Source organism: Zosterops lateralis (assembly GCF_965231275.1).
Source record: "Zosterops lateralis genome assembly, chromosome: 1".
Classification (NCBI taxonomy): domain Eukaryota; kingdom Metazoa; phylum Chordata; class Aves; order Passeriformes; family Zosteropidae; genus Zosterops; species Zosterops lateralis.
In genome coordinates, this window is record NC_139762.1 from 109,878,623 (window position 1) to 109,899,855 (window position 21,233).

At 36.4% G+C, this 21,233-nt stretch overlaps 1 protein-coding gene and 1 long non-coding RNA gene across 4 annotated transcripts in view; one reads left to right on the forward strand and one right to left on the reverse strand.

The window, feature by feature from the left end:
- LOC310912114 overlaps positions 1-21,233 on the forward strand; it is a 219,119-nt gene that overhangs the window by 83,526 nt on the left and 114,360 nt on the right. The gene's annotated exons all lie outside the window — the stretch shown is intronic.
- The window catches only part of NOL4 (nucleolar protein 4), a gene marked incomplete at both ends in the record, with an annotated part of 188,624 nt that overhangs the window by 60,159 nt on the left and 107,232 nt on the right, over positions 1-21,233 (reverse strand). For all 3 annotated transcript variants that reach the window (XM_083866336.1, XM_083866335.1, XM_083866337.1), the window contains one exon: positions 18,159-18,442. In XM_083866336.1, the coding sequence (XP_083722462.1) occupies positions 18,159-18,442 (284 nt within the window). The remainder of the gene's footprint in view (positions 1-18,158; positions 18,443-21,233) is intronic.

Consider the following 21,233-nt stretch of genomic DNA (forward strand, 5'->3'; position numbering starts at 1 on the left):
TTAGTAAAGTTCCCTTTCCTGGTGTGTACCTATAGTAGGGATCTATTGGAACATATCTAAGGATGTGTTCATGTGTGGCATAGGATGCTGATAGCTTTGTTTTCCATTATTAAAAAGTAACACCATACAAGCAGTGGAAGCATTTAGAAACAAGTTTTCTCTGGCAAACACAACCTCTCTGGCTTTGTCAAGAAATTTTGCAACTCCAGTAGCAGTTTTTTTAGATGAATGAGATGAGAATTCAAGCCACTGAATTTTTCTATGTAGTATATGCTTTCAACAGTGCCATAGCAAACAAACAAAACAGACATGACTGCTGGCAATCACAGCTTACCTCTACAAGCCCTGTAAAAGAGTAGCTTTAATATCTGCTTACTGATTCCTACACAGAGATACCCAGTATATTATATTTAAACCAGTTCATCTTCAAAAAGTAGAACGGAAGAAACCTGACACCCTAAAGATGTACGTCCTAGATCCTCAAGTCTCATGAGCATGCTGTCTCCATTTCACTCCACATCTCTCTCACTTTTAGAGGGCAAGAGTTTGTGGCTTGTTCAGGGCTTGGAGATCACTCATCACCCAAGCAGTATCTGCCTCTCAAAAGTCCAACTCCCTCAGGCAGTAACCTAGGTCTTCCTACTGGAGCCAAATGCAGATTTTCACAGCTCATAGCCACTCATCATTGTCAAGATTACTACCTTGTGAAATTAGTTTCAAAGGTTATTCAGGGACAGAAAAACTGACAGGGCATAAAACACCCCTTTGGAAAAAAAAAATCAAGATAACAAATAGCAAAAAACACCTTCTCACATTGATAGAATAAACTGCACCTTATGGATAGCAAAATAGTACTTTTTGAACAAAACTTTCCTAGCAGCCAAGATTTTAAAAAACCTTTTTTTTTTTTTACCTGGGACATAAGTAAAACAGGAATGGCCTGGCATAAAATCTCTAAATAACACTTTGCATGTAAATGTATTTTTATGGAAAGCTATATTTTGTAAAGATCTAACAAATACCTTGCAAATTATGGCTCTAGGTAGAATGAATTTCAAAGTGGTGTGTGGGAGGCATTCATGCAGAGAAGAATCCCATATTCATTAGCCACTTCCATAGCATTATGTGCTATAATACACTATTAATTTTCTGGATATATGCACAAATGGCATTATTAAGAAGTTCAAAGTACTGAATAAGTTTGGGAAATCATGTTTTTTATTTATTTAATATACTTTAACCTCACAGCTTGACTGAAGGCAAAAAATATAAATTGATGATTATACAAAATCTGTTAAAAGCATGAAATCACTTTCACAAAACACTTTTGAAAAGAGAAAGTTTTTTAAAAGATTCAACTTTCCAAGTAACTACTTCTGTTTAATAAACCTATGAGACTAATAGGTTAACTAATGTAAGAACAGAGTGTCTGTGCACAGATATATTTCTTTGAATGCACTGTCTTCCAAGGCCCTGTTCTAAGACATAGGTGACAAATGGACCATGCAGTAGTTTTTAATTGCTAATAAATTCTGCATTACATGCTTAATCAAAGTTCCCCATGAGTTTCAGGACAATCCCAGCTGCTATTAAAACTGCAAACCCCCACGTTTATAAACTGAAATTAAAAAAAAAAAAATACTATTTACCTTTCAGCCTTCAAAAGTCAGGGGAAAGGTACACAACCCATCATAGGACCCAACTTTAAGCTTACTGCCTTATGTTTTCCAGAGATCTTGTTTCATAGGCTTTAAATAATTGGAGCTATGGAAACACTATTTACATGTAAACTCTGTACACCAAAAAAGGTTGATCCTTCACTTGATCTGATTGCTGAAAATTACACTGCCCTCAATTAACTAATTCAAGGTAAGATGTTGTCTGCTTTTTTTCCTGGTAGGATGAAAGGCTTTAGGGTAGGATTAGTGAGGCACATTAATTTTTGAAATTTAATGCCGTCCTTTTTCTTGCCTGTATCTGCCTTTCCACCAAAGCCAAAAGAGAACATCTCTACTTTGTAAGATAGCCAGCTGTGGCTTGAGCACAGCCCATGAAAATCTGCCCTTGCAAAGTAAATACAAGTTCTCCCATATGAGAGAGGAATGAGCTCTGAGGCTAACATTTCATTTTCTACCAACATCACTTAAAACACTTTTATACTTTCTGTTATTAATCCATACCCTCATCAGCACCTTGCACTATTGCATTTTAGTTTTTCTGGCCACTTCTCCTGGGACCTGCACCTCTGTGTCCCTTCCCAGGACCCCCACTGAAGCTGAGCTATACCATGAGCAAGTGGGGGCCAGGCTGCTCCTGGCTTGCTCCCTGCCCCTCCTGCACTGAGCTGTGACCTGCACACCCCCTCCTGCTTTTCTGCTGGTCACTGGGACCTGCTGCTGCCAGCAACCCTCCCCTGCTGTTTGCTACATCAAGTTTCCATAACCTTATACTGTTTTTTTCCTCAGTTTCAGAATTTTTCCTCCCTTTGATACTTTATCAAAGGCAAAGCAGTGACTCGTAATGCATGGTCACAAGATCAGATAGGAAATATCTTCTATTCTTGCCAATCTCACCATTTGTTCTAGTCAATACATTGTCTTTCTGAGTGGTTTGGTTTTTTGTGGTGGTTGGTTGTTTTGTTTTTTGTTTTTTGTTTTGTTGTTTTTTTTTTGTTTGTTTGTTTTTTGTTTTTTTTCCTGAAATTAAAAGAAAGGGTCACTGAACTAAGGCAGTGGTAACGTGAAACTCAGACCATGAACTGAATTTTGGATGGGCAGCTTTTCTGACTCCTCTATTAGCTGTTGCCTTCATATACTGTAGCAGAGTAACAGGAAGATTTCTGCTTCTGGCAGAAGTGTAAGAAGAGGTATTGAAAGTCATGAGATCATCTGTTGGGATAATCCTGTGCAAAGAGAAGATCACCATATAGAATGGATCCACTTTTTGAGCTTAATTGTCTCAATAAGTAATAATGTAGCAAAGCACAATATAGTTGATTTGGATTAACTTCTAAGGGTGCTTAAATGGAAGTTCACAACACCATAGGAGACAGGGTGTAATAATATTAAGTAGTTTGTGCCAATTAGGAGGAACAGGCAGATGAAGTGAAGGCCTAACATGGCTGCATGGCAGTGAAAATGTCATGTCCTGGTGAAAAAGCCCTTTCAAAGAAGAAGGAAGGAAGAAGGAGGCTATTGCACATCCCATCTCTGACCTGCAGCAAAAGGACTTTGCAGAGCACTAGTAGTTACAGCTCTAACAGATGTTCAGATGTTCATTTTTGCCCTCACCTATGGCATATTCCTTGCTTTTTAAAGTAAAGAGGGTCCTCATTTTTAAATCTATGTTTCCTGTTACACATTCCAGTTAACACTTGCCCAAAACACAGTGAATGGCTAACACTGTGCCCAGCTGCTGTAACACCAGCAATGGTGTGTGTGTTACTGCAGGTTCTTTTGGTGTACACATGGCTTTAATGGGTGAAGCATACAAGATTTAGAGATTGGGCTGCTAGAAGAAGTTTGTAATTTGAAGTGATGTGTATAAGAGCACACTATCAAAAGCACTTGCCAGAAACACATGGAAAGTACACAGGCCTATTAAGCAGGACATACATTTAGCAACCAGAAGAGCACTCAGCCAAGCAAGCTTTATGAAATAGAGCATTGTGAAATAAAGACTATGGTAAGAAGCAACATTTAAGGAAGAAGTGAAACCATTTGCTTTACACAGGTACACGGATGCACAGACATATTTCGTACAATAATTTGAAAACCCAGATTTGAAGTCCCATGCTTCAGAGATTTTAACTATTATTTTTGACTCTTTTTTTCAGAATTAAAAAGAAAAAAAAACCCAACCTCTAAATAGCTACAGACAATTAGAATATTCTAACACTTCAACAGCCTCATCTCCCTGCAATTCTCTCACTTTGGGCTACATACTCAGTACTTAGTTCAATCAACAAATTAATGGCTGTATCCATTTCAACTCTACAAGGCCAGAATCATATTCTGAGATGCATTTGGAGAAGTTCAGAGGCTAAATCTTTGTCTTCTGTCCTGAGGCATATGAAAGAAACTACAGCATTAATGGAGGTGGAATTAACTACAGTTTGTACCAAAGTACTCCAAACTTACTCAAGTATCGAGAGAAGAGCCTACATGGATGCACAAGACAGCCTGAAATGGAACAAGAGGATGAGATGAAAGGCAACTGAGCCCCATTTCATCTTAGGATGCACTAGGAGCACTGTACAGTACTGGCAAAGCTCACACAAGGCCAGTGTGAGAGACATATCTTTCCAGAGAGGTTATGTTGGGCACAGATTACCCTGGAGTCCCTACAAGGGTACCAAATGCCATCTCTATGCAAATGAATTCCATTCTGCTACCTAAAGCCAGGATGAACTGCCACAGCTGCCAACTTCTGTATTATGTAAATGCACTATACAAGTAAGCTGTATGACTGAATCTAAGTAAATGCATTCAACTTTAGGTCAATTAAGGTTTAATCACACAAATACTAATAATGTAGTCCATAGGCTCTCTTGGGCATACATAAACGTGTTTTTATGATGAGGCCTGGAAAGATTAATCAAGACCATCAGTGAAAATGTATTCCTCATGGTTCCAGTAAAGCCCAAGCAAAAACAAACATTTAAAACCACTGGTTTGAATTTTAGCTATGCTAATAAACCAGAGGAAAGTTTCCAATGGCTATTCAGTTGAAGTTGATTCTGCTTCTTTACCTTAACAGGAATGTCTGGAGATAAGGATTTTTTACTGTGATTAATGTTCAGCTATAACACACAAGAAACAAATGGCTTCTCTAGCTTTTCTGGGGAAATTGATTGATTTGCTTTGGGAAAATCAAGGAATTATGCCATGTCTGTATTTACTAATCAGTAGACAGTGGTAGAACATTTTTGCCTCACAGGACCAATGTAAAGTTAAGTTGATTTATTTTTATTGATGTTTTTAGAATCCCACGCATGACATGTAAATCCAAAGAATTAAGATATAGGAACCTCTGGCAATTAAAATATTGATGAAAGTATAAACATCTTACTCATGCTGTATAAAGTTATTATGCAGAATTATCTTCTTAGGAACAGAATAACCTAAAACTAGTATCACTCATATGAATTATAGATGCTAAATAACAAATGTAAAAATTAACACAGCACTATCCTATACATTTCAAGGACAAAAATTTCAACTAGGAAAAAAAAAATAAAAAGTGGAGCAAGTATTTTGAAGATGCTGCCACAACTGACTGCCTACATGACATAGAGAGAAAAGTTCTACTATCTCACAATTAACAGTAGACTTACACAGTCTATTTTTATTAATTTGCTATTTCACATAAATAGCCTACATATAAGTTCTAGGTACTGTAAACATTGTTATAAAGTAAGCATTAAATATTTAAAACTCACGTAAAATCAAAATCTAAACATAGGAATGGAGAGACAGGCTAAAAGCAAAGCAGCATACTCCTGCCAATTTTATATTAAAAACAAAACAAAAAAAACCCCAAAAATAAGAATTATGATAAATAATGATCTCCACAGAGCTTAGATACAGTCTTAAAAACTACTTACCTTTTATACTAAATAGAATGATTGTGAACTGGCATAGTGAGTGCAGTAAAAATAAATATTGTCCTGGAGTTTATATCTCAAACCAGATGTATGCAGGTCTAAGTACTTAAGACTATGAAAAACAGATATTTAGGCCAGGTTTCTCAAAAGCTTAGGCCAGGCAACTGGCAGTCTGAGATGCTAAAAGCCTTTTTGGCTCTTTAAACATTCCAGGTGCTTCTACCAATTCGCAGAACCATAGAACGTGACCACTCAACTCTTGAACAGAAGGCAATAGTTGTCATCATTTTCCTAAATGAAACAATCATGCTCCATATACTTTCAGATTCATTAGTACATATATTTATGAAAAGAACACCTACCTTACACAGATATTTTTGTGTAATGATTTACTAGTTTTATGTGAATGGTTTGTTACAATCATTGTAAAAATGTTTTATCTCAATTCCAACCTAACCTATACAAAAAAGTTTCATCTGTTGAGTCTTTTGATAAATTTGCCTTCTAAAGCGACAACAAACTATTAATTGGCAATAATCACTGAGATCTGTGATGAAGTCATGGCTGCTTTATCTCTAACAAGGTAATTCCATTTAATGCAGCAATTTTCTCAGCTCCTCAGTGTTTTGTCACTCATTTAGATCCGTTAGGAATTCCAATACCTTTTTCCAGTATTACATAAACCTGTATATTATGTGTTTCCTGAAGGCAGGGTGGATATTTAGTTAAATGTATAGGGGTGGATTTCATAAAGCTTCTAATGAACCATAGAGAAGCCTTAACCTTGTGAGACTGTTATCTTTAGGATGCAACTGACACAAGCAGCATATTCCAAAACATGTCTGTATGTCATTCCTTCATGCCTCCATCTCCCAGCTGAGACAAGAGGGTGTGAGATGGCACAAGTGCCACAGACTCATCTAATTTCTTTTCCACTAAACACAGCTTTTCTTGCTAAGCAACACACTGGGGGAAACAGGAATTTTCAAAACCTTTATTTTAGTCATTTAATACAGCTTTTGAAACAGGTCCAGTCCCACGGGGCTCCATCTGCAAAAGATTTTTTAAGAGCATATGACTAAGTGTACAAAGTGAGACAAGGATAAATTCATTCAGAGGGGGTCCAAAAAACCATGTATCACTGATTGAATAAAATGGCCCAAAGAATATCTATGTGTCTTTTTGAGAGCCAATACAGAGCTCACACTGTAACATTGAGGACTGAGGACAAGCCATAATGGGGCCATTCATGGTAACCTCTAAGGAAATCAACTCACCTTTCCCTGTTTTTCATGCAGATTCTTTTATTAATCCTGAGAGAGTGCAACCCAGAAGTTCAATGGTAGAAGGTACAGGGAAGAAATTCTGAGTAGTTCTGCAAGGGATCTTCCTGGTGGAGTCAGACAATTCCCAAATGCCATGGGAAACACAAGAGGAGGAACACATTACTTCATGACCTCTACCAAAATATAAATTGGAGTCAGAAGCAAGATACAAGATTTCATCCCAATATTAATTAAATCACACAGGAAAAACAATCACACTCTTGTCTGCTAGAGCACCTGTACACAAAGGTTATGTTTGTATCATTGCAGGTGCTTAGCAACATGAGCTCTTTGTATGTTCCTGGTTCATCTGTATGATTCCATACTTTGGTTCATGGCCACTGCATATGACTGTTCTCATCAGACAAAGGGAGAAATACAGAAATATATATATGGATATATATTGTGTGTGTATGCATGTATATGAAGAGAACAGCATGTACCATTTCTCATCCGATCTGGAGGTAGCTTATGGCATATTCATCATGAGAAGAGTTGGAGAACACAGACTGAATAGGTGTGAAGGCACACTGAGAATGACAGTCTGACCAAAGCAGCTGATAAGAAGCATCTCTATGGGAAATATTCAGTTGTACCACGCCAAGATCCAAGCAACAGCTGCAGTATTTCATAGAAACACTGTGAGCTCCAAGAAGCAGCAGCTTAGGGAAAACTCTAGAGATGCATATGGAATTCATCCAATATTAAAATGTTTCATGGCATGCCACACTTACACGGGTGAAATGGAAACTCACATTAGTTACAGACTCCTACCTTTGGCTGTATATTTTTATACACTTTCATCAGTTCGCAGTGAAACACAAATGTTGACTGTTTACACAGCTCTCAAATACCAGTTTCCAGGATCTTTTACTGATTGTACAAGAATACCATTCTGTAATATTTGCAACCATCAGTGGCTTATTCTTTACCATGCATTTTGCAAAATTATTTGATCGCTGTCTTTTGACTGTGTTTAATAAACATAACAAACATTTTACCACTTTCAATGCCTACCTACACCACTGTCCCCTCCCTGCCTCAGTAACTAATGTAGATGCTGTTTTTTTAATTGTTTCTTTGAAGTATTCCAAATCAGTCACTGTTAGAGATGAAATACAAAGCAGGATGTTTTGATGAAACATATGGCAGACAAAACCTCAAGCAGACTGATAGGGATTATTGGCAGTTGTTCTTTTTCACTCCCCATTCTGCAGGGAATAAGATACTGCTAGAGACCATCTGGGAAATCCATCTAGCAAATCCCTTGTTGTTGTAGGGATCTAGGACATCAACCATGATTCCAGTTCCTCACTGTTTTCTGTGGCGTATTACAGCTGCACCACTGTTGTTTTCTAAAAGGCTGAAAGTTATTAATCTGAACTTCATGGACATTGTGAATTGAACTCTTGCACATCTTTTTGGAGTAAATATCTATTATCTAGGTTCCCCTTTACAGAGGGCTAGATTCAGTAATTAAAGTTAATTCTTCACAGTCCTATTTTCTGGTAAGTAATCTGTTTTCTATATCTATTATTTTGCTTATAAAAATATCAAATTTAAATAGGTCTTCCTATGAGTCTTCGGAAGCAGATGGAGAACAGAGGAGAGTTACCAGAAAAGCCAAAGCAGCAAAAGGCAAGCAACAAAAGGAAAGATGAAAGAGAATAAAATAGCTAAATAGTTTTAAAGTTGAATTCCACTTTTCTTTCCCTCTTTCCTCTACTAAAAATTTGACCTATCTACTTCTCTCACATCACCCAGCAACTCCAGCTGCATAAATAAGTATCTTAAAAAAGCATTCAAGGTTCTAATGTAATTAATTATGCCCAGCAATTGCTATGGAGAGCACACAAAAGCACAACTTGAAGGTGTATCAAGCACTCCGCAAGAGATTTGACTACCGGAGTTCATTCAACAAGAAAAAGAGATTAGAAAATGAGATATCTGTAAGACAACTAATAAAAATAATATTTATTTTAAAATCTCATCAATATATTGTTATAAATGTCATTAAAGACAAAAAACCTTTGACTTCTTTCCTCTCTTTCCTCCAGACTTGTCTTGGCATGTAGAAAAGGATCCAACACCAGAAAGAAAAAATTAGGAGTAACATTCATGATTGTCAACTTCTCGAATAACAATATAGTTTTGAAGGATTGTAATATGTAGAAAGTAGTCAAATATGAAGTCAGTCATCACAGATTGGTTTTAAGGATCAGCTCTTCAACCTCAGCATCTGAAAAATAAAAAAAAAGACAGTTCATTAACTGTAAATAATATTAAGACTAAACACAATCACAGTAGGTAGCAATTATTGCTGCCCCATTATATCTTGCTCAATTTACCATCAAATAGTGTTTAATCTTCCAAGAGCAAGATTTGCTCTCAGTGTTTTTCTAGGTGGCAGAGGAGTTGCATATGTGATAACAGAAGAAGAAAAAGGTGCAGCAAATCATTTGACATGGTAGGATTTCAACACAATTTCAATTTCCTTCCTAATTGGGAAAAAAACCCCAACAAACCACAAAAAAAAAAAAAAAAGAGTTAGGGATTGTAACAAGGCCCAGCCTCAAAGGTGTCTATTAGGAACAAATCTAGGCTGCAGCGAACAAGAATTTGCCTGAAAGGTGTACACATGTGCTCCCAGACTGATGAGCTATAAAACATTCTTGTCTGTAAACAGGGAGGGAAGTAGTAATTTCAGACCTTACCTCACTGATTGCAGAGGCACTTGACGGCTTTCTCTCTTGTCTGAACAGATGTCCAGCCAGTAAAGCCAAGTTGGAGAAAGTCCTGCATCTCCTTCACATACAAGTGCTTCTTTTTCAATATGAGTGACCAAAGACTCCAAAGGTAAAAGTAAATGAGGATAGACAGCTGGATCTGTGAGTAACACACATGTAATCTGGAATGAAGAGCACCACTTTCTGGTACTTGACCAATCTGCTCTTCCTCCTTTAAAAAAAGACTTCTGAGAAAATTTATAAAAGGTCACATAAAAACTTATTCTCTTCCATGCCAGTTTTTCATTAGCTGAGATTTCATACACATATGGAGCCAGATTGTGTTCTCCATTACAGGTATGTAAATCTGGAGTAGCATCATCGACTTCCGTTTAATTGATCTGGAGTTACATCATTGTAATGAATGCCCTGCAGGAAATCAATTTCACTTTCAAGAGCTTTGACTGAACATGAAAACCTGTCACTAAATGTACTTCCAATGGGAAGAAATAGACACAGAACTGATGGTATCATAGACAAAGGACTTTGATGAATGTGACTGTTAGAGAATGCTACAGAATTAATATTTTCTGACAAACACAACATTGATTATTTTTTTTTTTTCATGCAGCTGTAGTGGCATGAAAAGCATGCTCTTCAAAACAATGATGCATTTAGCCATTTAGTATGGTTAACCCACCAAATCAGAAGATTCAAGTCTGGAAAAAACAGTGCTCTATAAAACCATAGCTGTTACACTTGAACAGTGATTAAACAGAGCTTATTAAACCACTAAACTAACATAAAAATTTTTTTGGTACCAAAGAGCTTCTCGGTGGCCTCTAACAACTTCCCTTCAAAAGACCAGCAAAAAAGAACATATTTTTTTCTTCATAGAACAAACATGCTTTATCCAAACAACAAATAAATTGACCTTTAGGGTCAGGAAATTGTGATTTGCTCAGCTTGCTTGTTTTCTAAAAGTAAGGAAGAGTAAAATCAAGGTGTCAGATAAAATGGTAGAGTAAAACATAAAGGACTTAGAATTTATGAGACCAAGTTCTGAAACCCCTGTGTATGAAGCAGCAATTCATTGGTAAGAGAAAAAAACAGGTTAACTTGTGAGTGAGTAGAAAAAAATTAGGAAGTCACAAAACCGCTTGCATAAACTTTTTGTTCTCTTTTCAATGAAGTTCTCCATGCACAGGAGAAGAGAACAGGCTTATCTTCTATTGTAGTGTATCTCTCTCCCAAGGAGAGAAAAGCTCTGACATGGCAGTTACCTTTGCACAAACTTGAGCATAGCAGAGAAAGAAGATACATACTTCAACAGAACACCTGAGCCTGCCTTCACACACCAAAGATGTGAGATGCAAGACTAAAGATGTATCACCTTGTATCATCTACACATGATGGTGGCAGGGGTGGATTCTGCCTTCTGTTCACTTCTTTTATCATCTTTACTTTTAAATCTCAGTACAAACTATTTCCACGGATTTAGTGTAAAGCAGCAATGATGGAACCCATTGGACAACAATGAAGGCAAAGGTGGAAGATGTCACCATCCTCTCCTCAGTGAAATGATGGAAGCAGACTGGACCCTAGTGGAGCTGCAGACTCATTCTGTGCTGGTATCTCGTTGCTCCAGAGTGTTTATAACACTGGCTTTGCCTCTTGTTGTTGTTTGCTCAATATCTAGTATGCCCCTACTTGCAGTAACATCTCCTGCCTAAACCTTTCACCAGACTTTGCTTCACTCTTCATAAGGTATTTATGGCAGTAGCAAACAGTATTTCATTCTAAGTCTCTTTCTAGTCCTAACAATTAAGCCATAAGATAAGGCTGTTAAATGCCTAGACTATAGACTCTTAAGATACTTCCATAAACAAAACAAAAGTCAGTAAGATATGGCATTACTTGAACACTTTCTATCTGACCATGGAAATGAAATAAAATATACCAGTGAGAACAAACAAAACCAAAAAAGTCTAATTTCTTCTTTTACCATACTAGGTAGAGAGATCCAACTTCAATCAAGGGAGAAAATGAAAAAATCTGAGGAGAGATGAGTTGGAATCAAAAGATCCTTTCTGAGAGCTAAACTCTCAATCTAGATTAATTATTTTAACTTGGGCATTTAGCAAAATAAACTAGATGGGCAAAAGAATATCTTCTTTGTACTAAAAAGGCCAATGTGCAGAGTTTAATGATATCCTCAAAGAGGAGGAGATACTTCTATCTTACCCTTTCCACCTTCCCTTCAGCTTAAAGTTAAGGTGACCATCTCATATAAGTACCACATGATAATTCTCCCATTCAGCTGAAACCTTTCTATTCCACTTGAATATAAATGATTGATGATGATGGAAGAAGAAAAAAATTTGAATTATTAAGTAAAAAAAAGAAAGGAAAAAAAACCCAAAACAACATCTTCAACACTGTTCCAAATAACATGCCATTTCCCAAAGTCTTCATTTTAGCTCCTGCTTCAAATTGATGCACACCTGTCTCACATTTTGTTAACAATTTTTTAAAATAAATTACTTGCTAAGTTTCTCATAGGCCTCTATCAGTCTCTATAAAAGTACACTGCAATTTCTAGGGATTTCACTTGCTTTAGAAAAAGCTATATGTTCTCTCATTTTCTGACCATGGCCATTTCCCCAAGGAAACCTGCAGCCAGAAACACAGACAAATGGGAACTAGACAGGCAGTGACTCCACATGCCTCAGAAACACAATGTCAGATGTGATGATGTTCACTGGATTTAAGGAATGACCTTCAACCTTTTGCTAAGATGCGATCACATCTTTTAAAAGGAAAGAGAGTGAGGAAGAAATACATCGAGGCTCTACATTGCTCCTTGTAGATGGTGTCTATCTGAGGCTAAATTCACGTAGAGTTTTGGAAACCAGATGGATTCACCAGTAGATGACAACAGACTCATCAGTATAATTGCATACACAGCTCAGGCTGCTTGGACAGTCGTGCCTTGTTTCCCTTGGTAACGATCAGCTCCAGCAAAACAGATGTTACAAGATTCTACAGCTGGACTAACTACTGAAGATGACTAAATTTTAACCAGAGTATTGTGCAGGAACTTCAAACTTCATCCAGGACCTCATATATGGTCTGGCTTTCAGATGCCATACAAGGTTACAGCCTCTAAATACCTTCTTGGAGTGGGCCCTGTGTTAAAAGCAGACACATGCCAGGCTAACCTGCCATAGTGTAGATACAGGCATTACAACACTGTTTGAAGTTGCAATTGCTGGAACCAAACAGCCCCTAGCAGTGGCCCACGACAATAACACTGTTCTTTACATCAGGCTGTAGACAAAAGGTTGAGAAACACTTCAAAAGCCCAGCATTAAAGGAGAGACAGAAAGATCTTAGTTTTAGAGACTACATGAAAGCTCTGCCTTGTGGTGAACAACTGGAACTATAATGACATGCGCATTAGAATCCAGTATTATAATTAAAGGTCATGGTATACAGCAATCATTATTTACTGTTCTCTCCTTTAAAACTGCATTTTACTTTTCAGACTTTAGGGGAAATTTTCTTATCTTGTGCAATTCTTTAAGAAGCCAGTTATACACTTGAGCTAAACATAATGCTTATTAACTTAGCCTATCATACATCCAGAGGGACTCAAGGTGCCCAACTTCCTATCAGAAATTTCATCTGGTAGAAAGAAAGAAAACCAATTGTCCACAATTAGTAGGAATCTGGACAAAATGGCCATGGGTGCTGTCCTTGTTACCTCATTTTAATGCATCTTTCAGGTATTTATGATCAGTAGCATGTATTTCTATCTGGGAAATTCCACAAAGAAGTTTTTACATATTAGGAGAGTCCCTTGCAATACAGACACAACAAACCATTTATTAATCCAGGTAAAATAATGGCACAATGTAAGTATGACCGGTGAGCGCAAAAGTCTGTTTTCCCATACTACATTACAATAACCTTGTTATCCAAATGCAGAAGAGACAAAATCACTTAAAAGGAGTAGGCTTACTGTATTTAATGAAATAAATAATGAAGAAAAGACAAAGCTATATAATAACTTTTCAAAATAAAATATACGTACAGGAAGTAGCAACAACAAAACAATAAGCGATAAAAAAATTTCAGTGCTACAGAGACCAACATGGTCACACAAAAACCCAGCAGGTTTACACATAAATAATGATCTAAAATAATTTACGTGTGCATGTAACTATTTAAATTCATAGAACCATATTTGCAGAGCATCTGTTGATGAATATTTTCTAAGTGTTTTGTAGTACAAAGGCCCAGCCCAGTTAAGTTAAACTTCTGCATGTACTTTTGCAGTTATGTCAAATTTCAGTTTAGACTGAAAGGGTTGTACAAATTTCTGCTACTATGAACAACTAGATCTCACTGGAGGATATGTTCCCTAATATAACCTCAATAAAAGCAGATATAAAGTGTATATATATACACATATAGGTACACACATGTACATATATGCATTTAACACTATGAAAATCCATTTTGTCCTTGCACAACAAACTTTCAGTGAATAGTAAAATATTTTGGATCAGATTTTAAGGTTGTTACAATTTGGCAACTCCCTCCACTGCACTCAGCTCATGATCTTTTTGTAAAAAGAAAAGATTACCTACCACAAATACTCATCACCTGAACTGAGGATTCAAAGTAACACTGCCCACTGAAATGTCGTTCTTGTTTAAAGAGTGCTACTAATAGCAGTTTCAAAAGTCATATTCTGAAGTAACTGAACTGAGCATTCTTTAAATAATATACTATAGTTGTTCACAGGGTTATCTAATCCCCAGTTATTTATCAGAGTCTTTTCAGGCAAGAAAACATGATTTGTTATTTAAAAAACCAAACCCTATGTTTCTAACAAATCATTAATTATGTCCTCTGTGTCCATAGGCCTGATTTCAGGAAAATGTTAAGTATCCCTGTTTTGACACCCAAGATTTTTTTGCAGAATGATACCACTATTTTAGCAAACTTTCCCTATGGCATAAGCATATAATTGCTTAGAATACGTATGGACAAGATGAATATTCTGAAAATTTAACTTCCACAAAGAAGTAACCATTTTCAAAAACATTTCCCTATTAGCGCTCAAGTTTTCAAAGAAAACATGATGGAAAACCTACCATTTTTATCTAACAACTTCTTTAGATAAAAATTCTGCAGCAGATACAAAATTATCTATCAGAACACGTCAGCCAAGAAATCTTCTTAGCTCCATTCCTTTGCCTCTGAGTTTCACAATCTTGACTATCCCATGAGAATATCATCCTATGCAGGTTAAAAGGGACATTGTAGAAGTTGGAGGAAATATAATGTATTTCTTCCTCCAGTACTAGCCCAACAATTGAAATATATTTCCCCTCACTTAGAAACCAGATATTTTCTTCAGTAACTCATCTTACAAATCTCTAACAAATTTTGTTTGTCCCAGGATTGCGTTCTTCCTGAAGTCTTTACTCTATATTTAATAATTTCACTGTGTATCTAAATAATCATATACTTAAATGAACTCTAAACATCAACATGAGTTTCACAAGGACAAAAAGAGAAGACAAATCTGCATATTGTTGGCAATATAGAGTGGGCAGGATGACAGCGAGTGTGAAAGAATGTATTAATGTGGGGGATGATTCTGGCCTCTTAAAATTTGTAAAGAATGAGATGGCTTTGATTGTCATCTCAATTCATTATAGATTTTTAACACTTTTCGATAATTTTTTCTTGCATCTGAGTTGGAACTGATTCAAATTGGAAACTGAACATTAGGCTATGTTCTTGTCTTAGTTATAAATGAGTTTCACATTAAGACTCCTCCCTATCTTTGCCAAGCATATTTGTGTATTTGCAAAAGCAATGGCAACAACCTACCTCAGGCAAAAGAGCCTGTGTCTGTCAATATTTGGGTGATGGGCCTATAAAAGGTTCATTAAAACAATCTGCCCTGAAGCAAAAGAAGATACCATTCATATCAGCCAATTTAGGACCTATGGTGCAACTCAAAGTACTGAGTAACTCCAGCATTCACAGACAGGCAGAGACTACAGCTAGGCAGAACATTCTCCATAAAATGCAAGTTTGTGAGAAAAAAAAAAGTATTCCATACAGATAAACAGTTTTTCATAAAGATATCATGGAGAAGTGTAGGGATGCATTTCCCACACTTAGCAAGTGTTTCCCATATAAGGAACTCACTCCTTAAGGTAAAGCCCAGAAACTTCTATACCCTCCTGACAAGGACTGGCTCAGTGCCAAGAGAGAAGCATCTATTGGATCTTGTCACTGTTCTTCAAACCCTGTATCTCCCTCTATTGGCTGCAAGCCAGGTTATCCCTCCTAAAACATTCAGTATTTAAGAAGGAGCACTAAGGAAGTGAAGGGCTTTTTGGAATGTTTTTAGCAAGGTGCAAGAGATTTCTCAAACACCTGTGCATGGCTTATGATTTTGTTCTCTGTAATGTTTGTTATTTTGATATTTTTCTTTATTAAACCTTCTGATTTACAAAACACCTCTGAGGAGCAGTGTCACTCAAATTAATTATAGCCACTTCTCTACAAGGGCTGAACCCTCAGAGATTGCTACATTAGCACCTGGCTTATTAGACTCTGGCCACGTGTTAACTTATATCAGAGAATGTGTTGGGATATATGATTTACGTAATGGCCATAAGCAAGACTAACAATCTCCCATTTAGTTTCCTTTCATTCTGCTGCTAAAACTTAAACACCTAAGTTAAAAAAATATTTTTATTTTTACTCCACAGGAAATGAAGATAGGAGATAAAACCTTAGCATGATTAAACGTTGTATCTCTAGGTATCAGTCATGCATTATCCCTTTCTAAGTATGCCTAAGGATTTTAACACTCCTGTTTCAAAGCCCTGTAAAAAAATGTGCCCATCAAAAGTATATCTATGTTGTCAGGTTACTGAAAGCTAGCGACTAGCATTAATAGTGTTTGGATCCAGGACTCACATCCTATTGTTGCTGCTGTAAAAGTGGTAAGCCAGTTGGTCATCAGATATTAAAAAAAAAAAAAAAAAAAAAAAAAAAAAAAAAAAAAAAAAAATGGAACATCAATAGGTAAATTCTATGACATGTGCCATTTCTTCACTCTCCCCACAGTAGGCCCTCATGAAAAACACCATCCTAGAAAGCTAGCTAACTTCATCTGTAAGATCTGTCTTTGTCTACAAAATAACACCCTTGCTTCTCCTTACCCACATAATAGAAACTACAGCGAAAAGCCCTCAGGGGATTACAGCTTCTTCAAGCAAACTTGTCAGTTTTAATTCAGGTTAGGTGCCCACATAACACAATCATGAAAAAACCAAATCAGTTCCTTTCAGACATTGATAATTGTCTGAAAGGAATTTTTTTGGCTTTACACACTTAACATTCATATGGATTAATTCTTGTCCAGGCTTTGGTGAGAAAGAGTTCATTTTCTCCCTAGTAGCTGGTATGGTGCTGTGTTTTAGATTAAGTATGAGAATAATATTGATATCATACTGATGTTTTAGTTGATGCTAAGCAGTCCTTACCCCAAGTGAATGATTTTTCAATTTTCCAGGCTCTGCTGTTGAGCAGGTGCACAAATGGCTGGAAGGGAGCAAGCCCAGGACAGCTGACCCGAACTGGCCAAAGGGATATTCCACACCACAGAGAATATTGCCCAGTGTACATATGGCCAGGAATTGTCAATCACTGCTCAGACACTGACTGGGCATTGGTCAGTGGGTGGTGAGCAGCTGTATTGTGCATCACTTGTGTTTCTTGGATTTTATTCCTCTTTCACTTTTTGTTGTATTCTTTTTCATTTCAATTATCAATAGTAGTAGTAGCAATATAATTTACATTATTTCAATTATTAAACTGTTTTTATCTCAACCCATAGGTTTTACCTTTCTTCCATTCTCCTCCTGACTCCACCAAGGCAGAGAGGGGAGTGAGTGTGTGGCTGTGAAGTACTTAGTTTCCAGCTGGGTATAAACCACAAAAATTCTACAGATACATAATAGATGTGATGAGATGGCCATCTGCAAATATACATACATATATATTTCCATGTTTACACACACATATATATATATATGTATTACATTATATACATACTTTAATATATATATTTCAAATCAGTAATGTAGGCAGTTCTCAATAAATGGATTGATAAAATTCATGTCTGATGGAGAACTAAACCATTTTTGCCTGTGTGTCAGCACAATATATTTGCCTATACATATGCATTCACCCATGTACATCCACATACACTTTAAGTATGTATGCATCATATATGTGTAACAGAGCATACAAATTTATGTATGACATTTAAATAATGATCTGACAAACATTACTCACATCACATTAAGTGCTTAGCTGGGAATAACCTTTAGTTCGGCCTCACAAATCTTTTTCTTTTCTGAACTACATGCTTCATATCTGCACCACGTGGAAGCATCTTACCTTGCTTCCATTTTCTCTTGCCTCCCGTTCCATCTTGAGATCAGAAATTAGGAGAGTCTTGTATTTGTTCTTTCCATTACTGCTGTGATCATCTAGTCTGTATTCTGAAGTCAGCTGAGCAGAGAGGGGACTGTCACTCAGGTTCAGTGGCTGCTCATCCTGCTCCAGATTTGTTTTGCCATTACTGTTGGTTTCTGCCATCTCCCTGCAGTGTGTTCCCCCTGAAGCATTGGAACTGTGTCCCACGGTCTCATTGCCATTAAAACTCTCTGCGGCTGAATCATCTATTAAAAAAGATATATTTTCAGTCACATGCGACGTCATCATCTCTGTCCAATTTAAACATAATTTATATATTCACAATGTTTTTTTCAAAACAGAATGAAAACTGCTTACATTACTAGCACCAGTACATTTCTGCAAAAAGCACGCACACTCCACATTTTCAAGTAAAAGCTTTAAGTAAATCCATAAAATATTATTAAGTAAAGGGAAATTGTCTGGGCTGACATTTTAGTACCACTGTGTACATAAAGGACAATCACAAAGGATTTTTAGGGACAAAGTGATAAAGTCTGCCTTGATCGACCTGTCTGTCCACATGTCTATGGGTCTATTTAAATTCTTATGCCACATTCATTAGATTACTGCTACATATTTCTGAAATCAACAGAGGTGCTCGTGGTACTGAGAGAGAATCTGAATCTCGGGTTTTATGTGTGCAGAACAGCACGTGTCATATCCATAAATATCCTCTTGCAGAGATACAGTGTAAATACATCTGATATGTTCAATGCTGGCAGCTGAGATTATGCTAGAAGAGCTGATTCCAGAAACAAAGAGCCTGTCTTCATTTTGTTCAGGTGCCCATTCACTTCTTTCATTCATCGTGTCATAATATACTGATAAATAGTGGACTAAATTACAAACCTGAAAGCTCCATCTAAAAACTCTGGATGTGTCATTGTTTCCCTTAAGATTTTACAGCTGGATTGTATAATTAATATATGTCTTCACATACTTATGGATTCGTGTATCCTGTTCTTGTCAGTGCTGGAATTTGCCACCTGTGCTACCACTTAGCCCTTCTTTACTTCTAAACAATCTTTTGACCATCAGGCTATCTAGTAAAACATTTTATTTTTCAAAGGATTAAAGGACAGCAGAATTTGTCACTCAATTTTCCCTCTTGCTCTCTAAAGCACCTCTTTCTCGGCAATTTACATGGTTTTGCTAATGGTGCAAACACCTGCCCAGGTCTCTACAAGCATTTGCTTATTGCAGACTATGAAGCTGGAAACAAAACTGGAGAGTCAGTAGTCAGGAATGCATTCAGGTTGAAACTGGACATACAGAATGAGATGGACCTTAATATATTAGTACCTTAATATACCATCCTTTTTGGGCCCTTCTAAACGACTTCCTTGGAAAAGAAGCAAACACATTTATACACATGAGGAATTAAAAAAACAAACAAACAAAAAAAAAAAAAACACACAACCCACACATCAGGACGCATCCTTTAACAGATGTGCTAAGAAATACTCATGCTTTAACTACATGATTAATCAAATTGTTGACTCATCATCATTATTACAGTAAAAAGCAACTAAATCTCAGATGAGAGGAGAGGAAAATACTGGATAAATGGGTAGTGATCCAATTCAATTAAATACTTAGAAATCCAGAGACAAAAAAAGAAAAAAAGCTTAGAAAGCTATCATACATCATTCTCTTACTTGCTGCACTCAAAAAACATTTTTATGCCATAAATATATGCAGGACTGGGCAGGCAGTATGAACATAATTTTAAAAGTTGCTTTGTTTCGTAAACCTGTAAAAAAATCTAATTTTGCAACAATACAAATTAAGAGTAAAAATTTAAATAATTTTACTTAAGGAACATTTTTTATTGTTCTAAAACAGGTGTATAACTAATGGCTACAATTAAAAAAAACTCAATGCTTTGGTATGTATGTATCACTTTTACCTTACTTCTTGGGAATACCAATGTACATGCAATAAAAGATATAACATTCCTAGAATAAGACTCTTAAATGTGTACACCAAACAAACTTGTAACAGAGAAATGCTGCTTGAGGATTTCAGCTATGTAAGTGAATAAAAAGAGCAGGATTTATCCTTAATAATATCCTTAATCCTTATAATGACCTGAGACTTATATCTTCAAAGCCATAACACATAAAAAAGACAAAAATTCTAAACATACTTTCAGAAATAAATAAGTAGTTTTACTATTCCAAAATAGAAAATTAAATTCTAATATAAGGTCTTTCTTTTTTTAAGAAAATAGACACATTTCAACTTATTTTAAAAGCTCTGAGATAAGAGAAAGAAATCCAGATTTTTTTTTAACAGAGATACACTTTGATTACTGTTGTTTTTAGGACTTTTAACAGATAATTGGCTTCTTGATTAACAGTTTAAAAAGTGACAGTTAGTTTCAAATTAATTAAATCAGTTACTGAATGGATCACTGAGTGAGCGATGCTCTTCCTTTTGAAGGGCTCAGAAGATTCCCTGCTGTTGGCAGCAGAGACAGAAACAAGTGAGTAAATAGAGGATACAAAGAACACCTAAAAGGTCGGGGCACTGCCTACCCAGCAGCACACAAGTGTGATCCCTCAGAAGTTCTGTGTGCTGGCACTCAAGTGTCCTGGCTCACACAGAGCAGAGGAACCGCTACCAGGACACAGAGAGCTGAATGGGAATGATGAGAGCTGTGCTAAGAGCTACATCCAGGAACAGCCAATTCTCAAGCACAGCTGTTAGTTTTGCCTAGCAATAATCCTTTAATTTCTTTTCTTGTTGCCCTGTATGGCATATGGTTGACAACTAAATCTTACAAATGTGTGAGAATGTTACAATGCAGAAGAAAAAATAATCTTCTGTTTGTTCTAAAACATGACCACTCAAAAAGAATTCCTATGTGGAGTAAATGTGAACAAGCTTTTTAAATACTCTGAAATAATAGAAAAAAATTTATTAGAGTTTTGCTTTTCTTAGCAAAAGCTTGGTTACGTGACAGCAAATCTTGGTTTCCACTATAAAGTC